The sequence below is a fragment of the Prenolepis imparis genome, unplaced genomic scaffold, assembly GCF_030444845.1.
Source record: "Prenolepis imparis isolate NDT839.2.m4 unplaced genomic scaffold, iyPreImpa1.0 SCAF_1, whole genome shotgun sequence".
NCBI classification, from domain to species: domain Eukaryota; kingdom Metazoa; phylum Arthropoda; class Insecta; order Hymenoptera; family Formicidae; genus Prenolepis; species Prenolepis imparis.
The window spans coordinates 23,974,915-23,989,086 of NW_028141159.1; the positions used below are offsets into that span (position 1 = coordinate 23,974,915).

The 14,172-nt window shown below is 33.6% G+C and overlaps 2 protein-coding genes across 5 annotated transcripts in view; one reads left to right on the plus strand and one right to left on the minus strand.

The window, feature by feature from the left end:
* LOC145937124 (uncharacterized) overlaps positions 1–14,172 on the plus strand; it is a 153,867-nt gene that overhangs the window by 9,236 nt on the left and 130,459 nt on the right. For 2 of the 4 annotated variants that reach the window (XM_083039997.1, XM_083040004.1), the window contains exons 3-4: positions 1,173–1,385; positions 2,398–2,586. In XM_083039997.1, the coding sequence (XP_082896123.1) occupies positions 1,173–1,385; positions 2,398–2,586 (402 nt within the window). Of the gene's footprint in view, positions 1–1,172; positions 1,386–2,397; positions 2,587–14,172 lie in introns of those variants that run through there. The other 2 variants (XM_083040020.1, XM_083040012.1) reach the window with 2 other exon arrangements.
* Positions 9,804–11,438, minus strand: LOC145937080 (uncharacterized). Its single transcript, XM_083039893.1, has 2 exons — positions 11,039–11,438; positions 9,804–10,101 (listed from the first exon to the last, which is right to left on the minus strand). The coding sequence occupies exons 1-2, from the start codon at positions 11,364–11,366 to the stop codon at positions 10,067–10,069; spliced, it is 363 nt and encodes a 120-aa protein (XP_082896019.1). The 5' UTR covers positions 11,367–11,438; the 3' UTR covers positions 9,804–10,066.

Below are 14,172 nucleotides of genomic sequence, written 5' to 3' on the forward strand. Positions count from 1 at the left end.
ATTTGATTGGGTTTGTATTTTCCCAGATTAGATACTATCGTATTGTTTCTTATTAAAAGTTCGTATTGAACATTTCCATTATTAAAATTAGAAATTTCTGGCATTCTAGCCTGTACTCCATCAAGGTGCACAATCTAAATAAAGAGTATTTATTATTATTATTATTATTCTTATATATTATTATTGTTTATTAGAAATGCATAATGCGCACGCTATTTATGTTATTTTTTATTTGTTATTATTTTTCTGTATATAATTTTTATACAAATTTTGAAATTGAAATCTCTTACATATTATGGTTACTACTATCACGTTATATTCTAGATTAATTTTTAGTATTATTTGTAGAAAATTAAATTAACATTTTCATTTTAAAAGCATGTCTTACAATACAAATAAAAAAAATTTATAAAATTATAAAATTATTATTATTATTAATTATTATTATATTATTTATAAAATTTATTAGAGCAATTATAATTTACATTGTATATTTAACACGTTCAAGACATTTTTATTGAAACATTTCTGTATATATTGTTCGTCACTTTAATTCTTTCAATGCCGGGTCTAAATCGTGTTGACTATGCAGATGATTATTCTTAAAAATACAAAAGTAATACTTTATTAAATTTTATATTTCAGATCAGATAATAATCTGCAAAATTAATATACTATTTATACTTGATTGAGTAGCTTTGATTTTATATTTATTTTTGAGCTACATATTTCTAAATATATTTTTAAGTTTTATTTTCAAACTTAGAAAAATTTTTACAAAGCATATTTGCATGCAAGGTCGAATTTTTTTATATACTTGGCGTGTTTTTTTCTTCTATGAAGATTTTGTTGTGATTTGATTTAATTTGGTTTTACATTATATATATTTATAAATAATTGTTTTTGTTTTAATGTTTTTATTTATTATTATTGTTTTATTTATTAATTAGGTTTTATTGTTTTATTAATTATCGTTTTATTAATTATTTTAATCGTGTAAGTAAAGTTTTTTCATTCTATTTAACTATTTTCTAATTTATATATATAAAAACATCGTAAAAATCGTCAACAAATCGCCAACTAATCAGGCTTTATTAGAAAGAGACGGAACTTTGCCTCTCACTTACTCATGCGGCTCCACTGCCATCAGCAATTCATCTATATATTGATAGGTCGAACAGAGTCGAGCACGGCCGAGCGCTTACGGAAACGGCCGAGACGACGGAATGTAAGCGAGCAGCGAGCAAGAAAGTCAGTCAGTCGCTCGGTGCGCGTCGTGTTGTAAAGAAGGGAGGTATTCCGTGTAGAAAGTTAAGTCGAGCCTCAGCTGTCGATCAATCTTGCCATGTGGTAGCCAATGACCAATTTTATTGTTTCTTAGGTAGGTATGTATATTTTTACTCTAGAAAATTATTTTTTTATAAAAAGAAGACGCCAAGTACGCATGCTAGTTAAACAGAACTGTTAATCGTTTCGTCGCTATTTCTCTCGATTCGCTAAGCCTTTCTTTATTTTCTCGAAAAGGTGAAAATCTTACAACAGACCGTCCCGAGATGCCTCGAATGTTTCGTGTTTACAAAATGATTTTTCAGCTTTGTGTTTTTCGGTTGACTTCGTAATATTGTTTAACGACTTTTAGAATATTTTACCAACTCTTTAAATATTAATAATTTATCGTTAACGGATTCTTATTATACTGACAAACGTATATAACTATTGAAAGACATCAGTTGTTTAATCGATTTGCAATCAAATATTCTGATATTGAACCCGCTATTCAACAAATCCTTAATATTGAACTCGCCGTTTCCTTAGTTTGATGATAATAATGTATTATATGACTTATTTTGCATTCTCGACACAACTTGATTTGCATTTTACAACGAAATGATCCTTGTAGAAAGACAATCAATGCACAGCTTTTTAATCGTTTGATCGCTTGGATTCTATCTTCAACAGATAAATTTAAAAATTGATTACAGGAATAAATCAAATGTTGTCCTTGACACAAATAACATTGACGTTCCTGAATCATTGTTGACATTGTTGGTTTGCTTTGAAATCTCGATTCGAACGACTGTATTTGATTATCATCGTTTTTCTTATTGTTATTGAACCTTGATTTGCTCTTTCTGGAAATTTCGCTTAGAGATATTCTTATTCTTTATAGAATTTGACATCGGCGTTACAAAAAATCAATCATAATATCTGTCGTCAAATTTTCTAACATCTTATCATGTTCTTCCCAGTGTCTTTTAGTTAAATTAATTCTCGAAAAAATCATTTTTTGCTGTAATTGATGCATCAACATCCGCGTACAGCTCTTTCAGTCAGTTCATTTTATATATATTAATATTATAAAATAATACTAAACTAATATTATATAATATGTTGCAGATTTTGCACGGCAAAAGGAAGAATGATGTTGGCGCGCAGAATCGAGATGCACGGCCGGTTATCCCTTGACAGTGATGATCTTTACATGACAGCATGCATGCTTAACAAGGAAACTAAAACTGGACATGTGCACGAAGAAGGTCTATCCGATGCTACATATTACGTAACCAGAGTAAATGTGATATTACGGTAAGTAGATTTCGTAAGAAATCGACTAAGTTTCGATCGTTCTCATATGGACACTTCTTTTAAATGAGCAGGTTTTTTTTTTATATCTGTTTGGAAATTATTAAAATCAATAAAGTTATGTCAATAATATCATTATAATGCTTATTGATTACGTATACAAGTTTATATTATATAATATATAATATATTAAAATGTAATGTACTAAATATGAAAATATATTATTATTATATATAAAAAATTGAAATTATTATTTAAAGATATATTTGAAAAAATGATTAATGTAATAATTTTTTTAATGAACTATTATTTTTATGGAGAAAATTTATAATGTATGTATATGTATATTGTACAAGAACTAAAAGCAGTTGATATTATACTAATACGCTGCTTGGCGGTATTATTTACTTATTATCATTTCTGCAATTACAAAGAATAAGATTTAAATATATTTTAGGTGAAGCTAAACATGTAGTACGCATATTTAAAATTGTTTCTATTATTTTCGCGTGTATATCACGGTACAAATTATTATAAATGTAGAAATATTTGAACAATATTCGATAATATAAAATTAAAGTTAAAATATAATTGAGAGAAATACAGAGTCAAATATAGAATTGCGAGATGTTCGATTTCCCCAATATATTTACTTTTTCGCTCAAGTCAAATTTGTCTCGAATTTTCCAGCATTTATTTATTTGACCTCATCTGTCTAGTCATAAATATCGATCGTAAATCTCGGTCATAAATCTTCGCTTCGACCTAACAGTCTTGTCAAACAATAATTTGCCCGATAATATTTGCTTGATCTTTTCTTATAACATATAGCTTTACTGTCCGCTTCGACCTAACAGTCTTGTCAAATAATAATTTGCTCGATAATATTTTGCTTTTTTTTTCTTATAACACAGGTAGCTTTACTAGAAATAAATAATCGTTAATAAGTACATTTGAAATAAATCCGTTTCCACATAAAATAAATTAATCTGCGTTGACAATATAATAGAATATATATATATATATATAGGTATATATATGTATATATAAATTGACGAAAAAAGAAAGAAATATAAGAAAAAAAATAATTGCACGTATGTTGGTCAAAGTGTGTTTAGAAATTATTTTTATTAAAGTATAAATTGTTTCATACAGAATTGTCTCATACAGAATCGTCAAATTTGGATCGTTATATTTATAATTAGTATGTAAATTAATAATGTTAATATACTTACTCAATAGATTTATTAAAATTTGACGTGTTTAATATATCGCTCACATACATCATTTCATTTGCATTTTTTGCAGTTTGTTTTGATCCTTTAGTATTAACTTTCCGTTCCTTTGATTTATCTAAAATAATTATATACATAGTATGTATTAATACTCATCACTTAAAAAATAAGTAAGCGCACATAAAAACATACAAACAGATAAATGTACAATATTATAAATCAAGAGACACAGTAGTGCTTCGCGCCAAGTCAGGCGCAGCGACGAGACGGACCGTGTATCTTTACGCAAGTTATGCATTTGAGAGTACCTCAGATTATTGGTTCTCAGTAACGGCTGAACCGATTGAGTTCTTGTTAAGTTTAATCAAAAACTTGGGTTTAAATTATATAATAAAACGATCTTTATTATTACTCTATAAATATCATGATCGGAGATATCATCATGTAAAATCTTGATGTTAGAATTTTTCATTAAAAAACGTCGGAAAAATTTACAACTAAACCGTTTGACAAGAGATGACATCAGTGACATTCGCGTATCGATTTTATGAATCGCGATCGTAATTCAATAACCTTTTTATTGTGTGAAAATAACAGATGCTTGATAGATGACAATGTGCTGTAGATTCTAAAATTACGTCTACATGAGTTGTTTATGTATTGTAAACAAATATTAATAATAAATATAAATAATATATATTAATATTATATTAATATTAATATTAATTTTACAGCGCGTACACTTGGCGCCCTTGTTTACCTTTTTTTAAAAAAAAGGTAAATTGTTAAGGATTATATTTGTTCACACATGTATAATAATAATATTCATATAATTGTATATACAGGATGTCCCATTTTTTAATTAGAACAGGCTAATATCTCGAAATGATAAGGTTTTAGAAAAAAATGTTTTAGACAAAAGTTATAGGGTTTCAAGCGGTATAGATAAGATGGTGTTATTAGTTTGACTTTGCATAGTCGTTTGAAGGTCATATAAAGATCACCTTCAATTTTTTTAAATAAAACCTATTTTTTATTACATATACTTGTAGCTTATCTCGTAAGCTTTCCAAAACATATAATAAAAAATTTTTTAAAATTATTTTTCGAGTTACAGGAGCTTCAAAGTTACAGTATTTTGACAAAGAATACAAAATATCTTGTGAAACATTCAGTTTTCAGTAATCTTATCTTAATACTTTTATATAGAATAATAAGATAAATCCATTGGTGTACAGAAAACACATTACTTTTAAGAAAAAATATAAGACTGCATTTTGCGAGTTTTATACTGTAACGATGCCCCCTCGCATCGTTTCCGACCGTCCACCCGTCGGAAGGCTGCGCCCGGCGAACACCGGCCGGGCAGGGCAGCAGGCGCTGAGCGCCACAATTAATTAATCCAACCGTTAAATACGGTTCCACGAAAACGCCCGACGCGCGCCGAAATAAACCGAGTCGTATCACCCCTACTCCCCCTCCTTCGATCCAGCCTCCAATCCCGTTACTCGATCCATATAAAAAGAGAGCTCACGATAAGAGCTCTCTCAGATACCATTCCGACTCCGTCGTATCGGAGACTCTTCCGCCCGAAATAAAGAGCCCGAGGTAGACGCGTACGCTGCCTCTGCGGAGATAATCTCCGTGCTCCGAACTTCCGGCTTCCGCTTCCCCCGTCCCCCGACTTCGAGGTAGAGTGTCCTCTGTCTCCCCCGAGATATTCTCGGGAGTCCGGGGTTCCGACCGCGCCCCGCAAAACGCGCGCTGACGTCAGCGGGTGGAGCTCTGCCGCCTCTGTCGAGGGTTCTCGACCGTCAGTGCGTTCCCCCCTCCGCATACGGACGGCCGTGACACGCCTTCTTCTTCTTCTTCTTCTGTATTGGCTGCTTGAGCTATTTATGCTCATACACCATTTTAAGACATGGTATTTAATTAGAAAGTATATGAAGTCAGTAGTACTTTATATAATGATCTTCGATTGTTTGACAAACCAGTGCAGTCTTTTATAGATTCTTGGATTATTGGAAAAAGCCAAGTCAGGAATATCCAGGTCAATGATTGGTTCTATAAGACGTATTGAGGAGATGAGTCTGTTGGAAAATTCAATATAATTAGGGCAGTCAAAAAAGACGTGATTCAAATCTTGAAAAGGGTGTCCACAAGGACATTCAGGAGAGGCAACAATATTCTTTTCCCACAAATGACCATTAATAGCAACATGATGTGATCTGAGTCTGGAAATCAGAACAATAGTCGAGCGCATGAGATCAGTACTGAGACAATTATACCATGGAGGAGAAAGCACCGACGTGATTAAATTAAAATATCTAGCGCCTTTATATTGACTTTGGGACAAAAGAACACTAACAGCATCCTCCTTAGCCAAAAACTTGAATCTAGAGTACAAATTAGTATAATGACATCTACAGATAAGGAGAGGATCAGGAAGGTGCAAAGACTCCTTAGCCAGCAGATCTGCCCGTTCATTACCAACAATACCCCTATGACTGGGTATCCAGATTATATTGACATCAATGTTATCTACTTTACATTTATATAACAAATCTCTAACTTTCATAATAATCGTATGAGTATTACCCGCCAATCTAGGGTTCCGCAAACTAGAGAGAACGCTTAAAGAATCCGAGAAAATTGTTGCTTTAGCAATGCAATGATCTGGTTCCATAATGATGTTAATAGCATGAAGGATGGCATAAGCCTCCGCCTCGAATATAGAACAGAAATCGTTTATGCGGGTTTTACATTCCAATCCGATATCCGGGGAGAAGATAGCATAGCCAACCCTACTCACAGAGTCCTCTCTCGAACCATCGGTATAGAAGGAAACTCCACCCATACTACCCATCAAATAATTCTCAAAAGAGTCCGGGATGCTTGATTCCCTGTGAAGCTCAAAGCCGAGCTCAGTATCAATGCTAGGTTTAAAATGACAAATATCGTAAGAAAAACTCAAATATCCCGGAAGGTGGAACTCCTCCATCTGAGAATAGAGCTGAATATTTTCGAGATAAGTCCTCACCAAAGGACCAAAAACAGCTCCGTCAACCTCAGGCAGATTAGAGATCCGTTTTATGGTTCTTTTTAAAGGGTGAGATGCACGAGCCATAATCTTGCAAAGAAGCTTTCTCGTAAGAAATTGCCATCTTGAAGATAATGGGTGCTCACCATTAATGTCCAGCAAAACATTAGTTGGAGTAGTACACATCATACTCAAAACAACCCTTAAAGCGGCATATTGAAGTCTACAGGCTCTAGTGTATATTATCGAGTCAATAGGATGAAAAGCCTGACATCCCCAGTCCAGGACCGGACGAATGAATCCCTTATAAACATTAAGGAGAGTACTAGGATGAGCCCCCCATCTAATTCCAGAAATAGCTTTCAAGATGTTAATTCTGGGAATAACCCTACTTCTCAATTGGCTAATGTGAGCCCTCCAATTTAGTTCAGGATCCAAATAAACCCCCAAATATCGCACAGCCCATGAAAAAGGAACAACCTCACCCCCAATCCTGATGTCAAACCGACCATGCCCGATCAACAGACGAGTGTTTCTAGATTTCAATGTAGAAAAGACCGTACAACAAGATTTGGCAGGAGACACACTCAGTCCAAGCATTTTCAGAAGAGGATTCAGTTTATCCAGAGCGAGATTCAGTTGATCTCTAATGTTTTCCACCACAGAATTCGAGCTATAAATAGCTATGTCATCGGCATAAGAAAGAATCTTAACTGAATTGGGCAAGCATGAATTAATAATAGATATGTACATATTAAATAGAATAGGGCTAAGAATAGATCCTTGAGGGAGACCCCTCGATGTCAGTCTTCTCTGCAATGAAACACCGTTAGCAAATCCAATAAGATGACGACAAGAGATGGTATCCTTAATAAACTTCAGAACCTTACAAGGAAGACCAAATTTCCTCAATAAGATGAACAAAGCGTCAGGAATAACATTATCAAAAGCCCCAATCAAATCAACAAAAACTACACCTGTAAGTTCCTTTCGTTGATTGGCCTGATGAATATCAGTAATAAGAATTGATATGTTATCCATACAGGACAGACCTCTTCTGAATCCGTACTGAAACTCCTGTATTATGTGGTTATTCTCAGCCCACCATTCAAGTCTTTTATGAATAAGTTTTTCAAATAATTTATGAAGATTATTAGCAAGTGATATCGGTCTTAGAGCACCCTTATTCCCAGGTTTAGGAATGAATATAGTGTAATACTCACTCCATTGCCTAGGATATATACCTTTATTATAAAACATGTTGAAGATTTTCAAAATCAATAAATGAGTATCCGAAGGTAGCTTTTTTATAATCTTATTCGATATAAGATCTGGACCTGGTGATGACTTAGCCTTTAGAGAAGAAACAGCTTCTTCATATTCCACGATAGAAAAGGGAACCAACATAAAAGATGCATTGGATCTTGTGCCATTAAAAGGCAAGTCAATAAGCGCGTCTTCATCCATCCGTGAGAAGGGTTGATTCAATGGAGGAACCAACCTATCAAATGCAGCCACAAACTCCACCTCCGATACCGCAATACTGCTGGACCTACCGCTTTTCCTATTAGAGAAAGCCCTAATGTATGACCATACCTTAGAAATAGGTGTATTAATGTTAATAGAAGAACAAAAATTCCTAAAAGATTCCCTCTTTTTCCTAGAAAAAGCTTTAGATGACGCCTTACAAATATCAGAGTATTTTTGAAAATTCGAAAAAGATGGACATCTCTTGAATTCTCTAAAGATTCGATTTTTATTGTGTATTATATCTTTACATTCATCGTCCCACCATGGAGCAGGAGCTTTTTTCCGTATATTGTTAATGTTATGACGAACAGCACCAGCTTTAGATAAAGCTTGATATAGATCAGAAATCAATTTATTATAAGTACTATTGAGATCCCTAGGGTTAATTACAAAAGTCTGAGTGAAATTAATACATTCTCCCTGGAATACATGCCAATCGATACCGACAGTAGAAAAGGAAGGCCTACCAAAATCAACATCAGAGCCGGAAATGAAGTCATTGATCCAAGTAATAATAGGAAAATGATCACTACCATAACCGGAAGACAAAACCTTCCACTCACAAGCATGCGCAATACAATTGGAAGTCAACGTTATGTCAAGAGCAGATGTCACCGAAAGATCGGCAGAGGCCCATGTAGAACCACCCCTGTTGTGGCAAAAGAGGTCCACACTATTGATTGCGGCCTCCAATTTCCCACCCTCAGTATCCGGCCCCAGAACTTGATCGGACCAAAGAGCACTCTTACCATTCACGTCACCACATAAAATAATAGGAGAATAACCCTCACAAATTTGAAAGATCTCAAGCCAAGCACCCGAATTAGTATAAGGGTACTTGTTTCCACGAGGAGGACTATAAACTGAGCAAATAAAGATGTGCCTATCCGTACCAAGCCACACTCTACCAAGAATGATCTCAATCTTATTTCTAGAAGATACATCATTCAAACGCGCATCATTCACCAATGAAAATCTAAATTTTTTATCGATCAGGATAGCCACTCCACCACCCTGTCTGTTACGATTACGTGAAAAAACTTCATAGTTCGCGAAAGAAGGAGGAGAAATCTCATCACTCAATCTCGTTTCACAAAGAGCAGCTATGCCAATTTTATATTTTTCCAATATATACAATAGATCAGGAATCCTTCTCAGCAAAGATCGACAATTCCACTGCAAAACATTAACAGAAAAACAAGCCATAACAAAACAAACAGAAATATAATATATATAGAAATTTAAGTAAAAAGGATACCACTGAGAAGAGCCTGGCTCATTCCAGTCAAAATATCCCTATCTACCTTTTGCAACGCTTGATGCTTATTCTGATAATCCGCTATCCATTTATTCAAAAAATCAATATTTAACTTAGAATTTAATGGACTCGAAGCTTGCATAGCAGAATATTGAGAAGAATATATACTAGGTAGATTCTGAGAAAAGGATAGACTATTATTATTTTTATTTAAATTTGTCAAATTAGAAGTAGTATTAGATGATATTGACTGATTAGAGAGGATACCTTTATTAATGGAGGTAACAATTCCATGATTGTCTCTTTTTTCCCTTCTATAAGTAGAGGGAGGAGACTTCGTTTTAGACGAAGGAACATCCTTTGGAGACTGACTGCAAGAGTTCTCAGCCCGGTTAGGCTTAGTCACATCAGAAAATGATCTCATCGAAGTATTGAAACCAGATGATGATGACGATCTATAAGGAGTAGTTAAATTAGATGGAAGAAAATCGTAAAAAGTAGGGAGTGGAACTCCGTAATCCACACTAGGTGGTTTTACAATATTATTCTCCTTATTGCGTATCAAAACCTCAGCCTCGAATTGCGAAACATTTTGAAATGCCATAATTTTTTTAATTTCCTTTTGCTGAATAAAGATTGGACATTTGCTAGAAGAAGCTTCGTGCTCAGTATCACTAAGCTTATGTCTATTACAATTAATGCACGAAGGCTTATCGGCTAAACATTTCGACCCTTCACCATGAGTCGAAGGATTTTTTCCACATCTTGCACAGACAGCGTTGTTATCAGAAGCGCGACAGAACCTTGAAATGTGACCATATCGTTGACATTTGTCACAACGTTTAACTCTCTGTATAAAAGGACGCAATACTAATCTCTTCTCCATATAAATAACACTAGGGGGGACTACAGAAGATCTAAAGCGTACTATGTATGAGTCAGAGTTAATATAATTAATAGTAATAGAATTATCATTATGTTTTTGACGAATAGGTCTTTTTAGTCTCGTGACCTCAAAAGGAGGAGTCCACATAATACTCCACTCAGGAGGAGGTCGAAGATTATCGATAATTTCCTGTGGAGTATCGTCATCATCAATACCGCGAATAATATACTGCCTAATAACCTTGAAATTAGGGACATAAGCTATCCATCTTTCTCCCGGAAAAATTTGCGCAGCAATGTTATTAAAATACTCGACAAATTTATTTGCAGAATTGCTATCACTAAATGAAACTGAAAATTTGTTTCTACCAATAGTTTTCAAATCGAAAGCAGAGTTAAAATAATTTATATTTTTTGATATTCTCTTACCCAGAGCTATTATTCCATAAGATCCGGACTTAGATTTCTGATTATTTAAAGTATTATTATTATTATTCTTATCGTTACCTTCTATAGCAGAGTCTTTATCAGGCGCCTTAACCTGATATATAGCACGGATAGGAAGCTGTTCCATATGAACGAGGAAAGGAGGCTTGGACTCCAGAGAATACTTATTTATAAGACGCGAATCAGGTGCATCCAGGGGATCCGTAGATATCCTTTTACCAATTGTCTCGTAATGAGATACCTCAGAAAGTCTCTTTTTCCCGTAGATGATACGTCTTACTCCCTCCTCCACTGAAGCCTGCGAATTAGAATTTGTTGGATTATTAGATCTAGGTTGTTCCGAAATGGTAGAAGAATTATTTTTATTAGGAACAGGCTCACAATCCATATTGCTATCTAGATCACAGTCAATTATCACAGAAAAGAACAAAGGACAGGACAGAGAACAAAGGGAAAAGTAATATGGCCGAAAACTGCGACACGTGGCAAGCTACGTGGCGAAAGCACGATAGGTCAAACAATGCATAACGGTAGAGTAAACCGTGGTCAATAGAAGAATAATTATATAATTAAAGAAATGTTTATATATAATTGAACAATATCAAGGAAGAACAATCGCACTCCGACTCCACCACTCAGTCACGCACGCACGACCGTCCTCCTCAATCCGAACACTCCCACCGGAAGGAGGAATAAAAACACGGCCCACAGACGTAATAAAATACCGGCCGTGACACGCCGACCGTCGCGTCACGAAATAAATCGCGGGCCGCGTAAGCCCGCCGACCAGGCGACCGCTTGCTACGCGCGCCGTTCGATTGCGCTCTCTTCGAGATATCGAAGAGAGCAGCCGCTCTCTCGCGCCTCGCGCTTGCGCGCGCCGCGTCGCGCCGCGTCCGTGCTACCGCGCACCGCCCGACGCACCGTGCGTTCTACGTACGTTACACATACAGCGATCCACTATCTATACACATACACACATGCGAATATACACACACCCACACGCACACTTGTACATAGCATACACTCAATTCTACAATAAAGGCGTTTGTTTGTCACATCAACATCGCGTTCGTGTCTCACCCTTTCTCGAGCCCTGATCCCGACTGACCTGTCCGAGCTCGCGAAAGCGACCGTTACAATACTTTTTCTTAAAAGCAACTATATGTTTTTTTTACACCAATGGATTCATCTTATTATTCTATGCATAAAAATATTAAGATAAGATTACCTAAAACTAAATGTTTTGTAAGATATTTTGTATTCTTCGTCAAAATATTATAACCTTTAAGCTCCTGTAATTCGAAAAATAGTCAATAAAAAATACTTTATTATAGTGTTTTGGAATGCTCTCAAGTTATACAATGAAAAGTAGGTGGTTACATTAAAAAAATTGAAGATGATTTTTACGTAATCTTCAAACAATTATGCAAAGTCACACCAATAACACCATCTTATATCGTTCTTGAAACCCCACAATTTTTATCTAAAACATTTTTTTCTAAAACTCTGTCATTTTGAGATATTAGCTTGTTAAAATGAAACACCCTGTATATTGTACAACATTTATATTATAATATTATCTTTAGTATTATTAAATTTAAGAATTAGTATATTTTATATTATAATAATATATTAATAATATATTAATTATTTTATATAAATATAATATATTAATATATTTATTCAACATATTTACCTTGAATTTGCTTTGAATTATTTTTCGACATTATTATACAACTTATAAGTAATACCAGATGTTTGTCCAATAAGAATACTTATGTAGTCCAACTTGTGCACAAAAAGATGTGATAAATTACTGCAAATATTAAAATCAATTTTTTAAATACACGTTTAATATATTTATTACTTAACTTTATAAATTTAATTATATATATGTATATGTACCGTCACGTCAGCTGACCAACAAAACTCGTCGTAGATTCAAGACAGTCAATCAAAAACATCAAAAATTAATTGTGATAAGGACGTACTCTTACTATAATCAACTACGCAAGAAGGTTTCTGAATTATGTCTCCTATTCGATAATCTCTTTTTGTTATATGTACGAACTCTGCTGAATGATAAGTAGATAACATGTATTGTAATGATAAGTAGTTAACAGACATGTATTCTTCTCGCTTATCTTACCATTTGATTGCAAGTAACTTGTTTGTAGAGTGGAAATATATTTCACCCTTTCTTAATTTTTCTTCCATTTTTGGCATATATTTCCGTCGTTGTTTTACTATACCTCAAGCATTTGTATTATTTTTATGAAGCAAACTAAACAATGTCGGACTAGTATACCAATTATCAACAAATAACATATGCCCTTTGCCTAAATATGACTCTAATAATGTAAGTACAATTTTGCCTGATATTCCAAGTGCTTTTTTATTTGATACATTAAAATTACATTAGAATTACATTAGAATTATAGCCTGTATAAATAATAAAAGCTTGAATATGTCCACTTTTACAATCGTACAAAACGAAAGATTTTATGCCGAATCTGTTTAGACGGAATAGATACTGCTTAAAACTTAATCTTCCTTTAAATAACAATAAACTTTCATCTATACATAAATTACAAAATGGAAACAAATAATTTTTAAAAGATGCGTGGAGTTTATTAACAACTTCATGTAATTTTATCAATTGATCAGAACTAACTGTTGTAATGTCATTAAAGTGTAACATTTTTAATAAAAAAAACATATATCTGTCTCGAAACATAATCTGATTAAAAATATCTGTACGTAATCTATCTTTTGACCAGAATTCTGTATAATGTAATTTTTTTATTCGCGACATCAGTAATTTAATGGCTAAAAAACAGAAAATTTATTTACTGTAGTTTCTTTTTCATAACTATTTGAGAAAAAACGTATGTTATTATTCATTGCTTAGTGACAGTAAATATTTGCTTTTACTGCAATAAATGCGACTAATTCTTCAGAAAAAAAATAATTGAAAATAATCTAACGCAGTGGAAAACCAATAAAGATAAGATTTTATGCCAGAACCATTCATATCAAATTTGAATATTCTTAATTGCAAATTTGTATGTGATCTATTCATTTCCTCACATTCTGTTTCTTCTAAATATCTAAATTATCGACTTCGTTTTCCGATTCCGATGAATTCAATATTCGCCTTCGTACTTTATGTAAATTTTTTCTATTATTTA

Bases quoted from the DNA above. Each gene is read 5' to 3' on its own strand.
- LOC145937080 (XM_083039893.1), bottom strand. From the start codon at position 11,366: ATGGATTGTGAGCCTGTTCCTAATAAAAATAATTCTTCTACCATTTCG. The intron at 10,102-11,038 runs GTAACGATAAGA...TACTCCTTATAG, and splicing joins TAAAGACTCTGCTATAGAAG to ATCGTCATCATCATCTGGTT.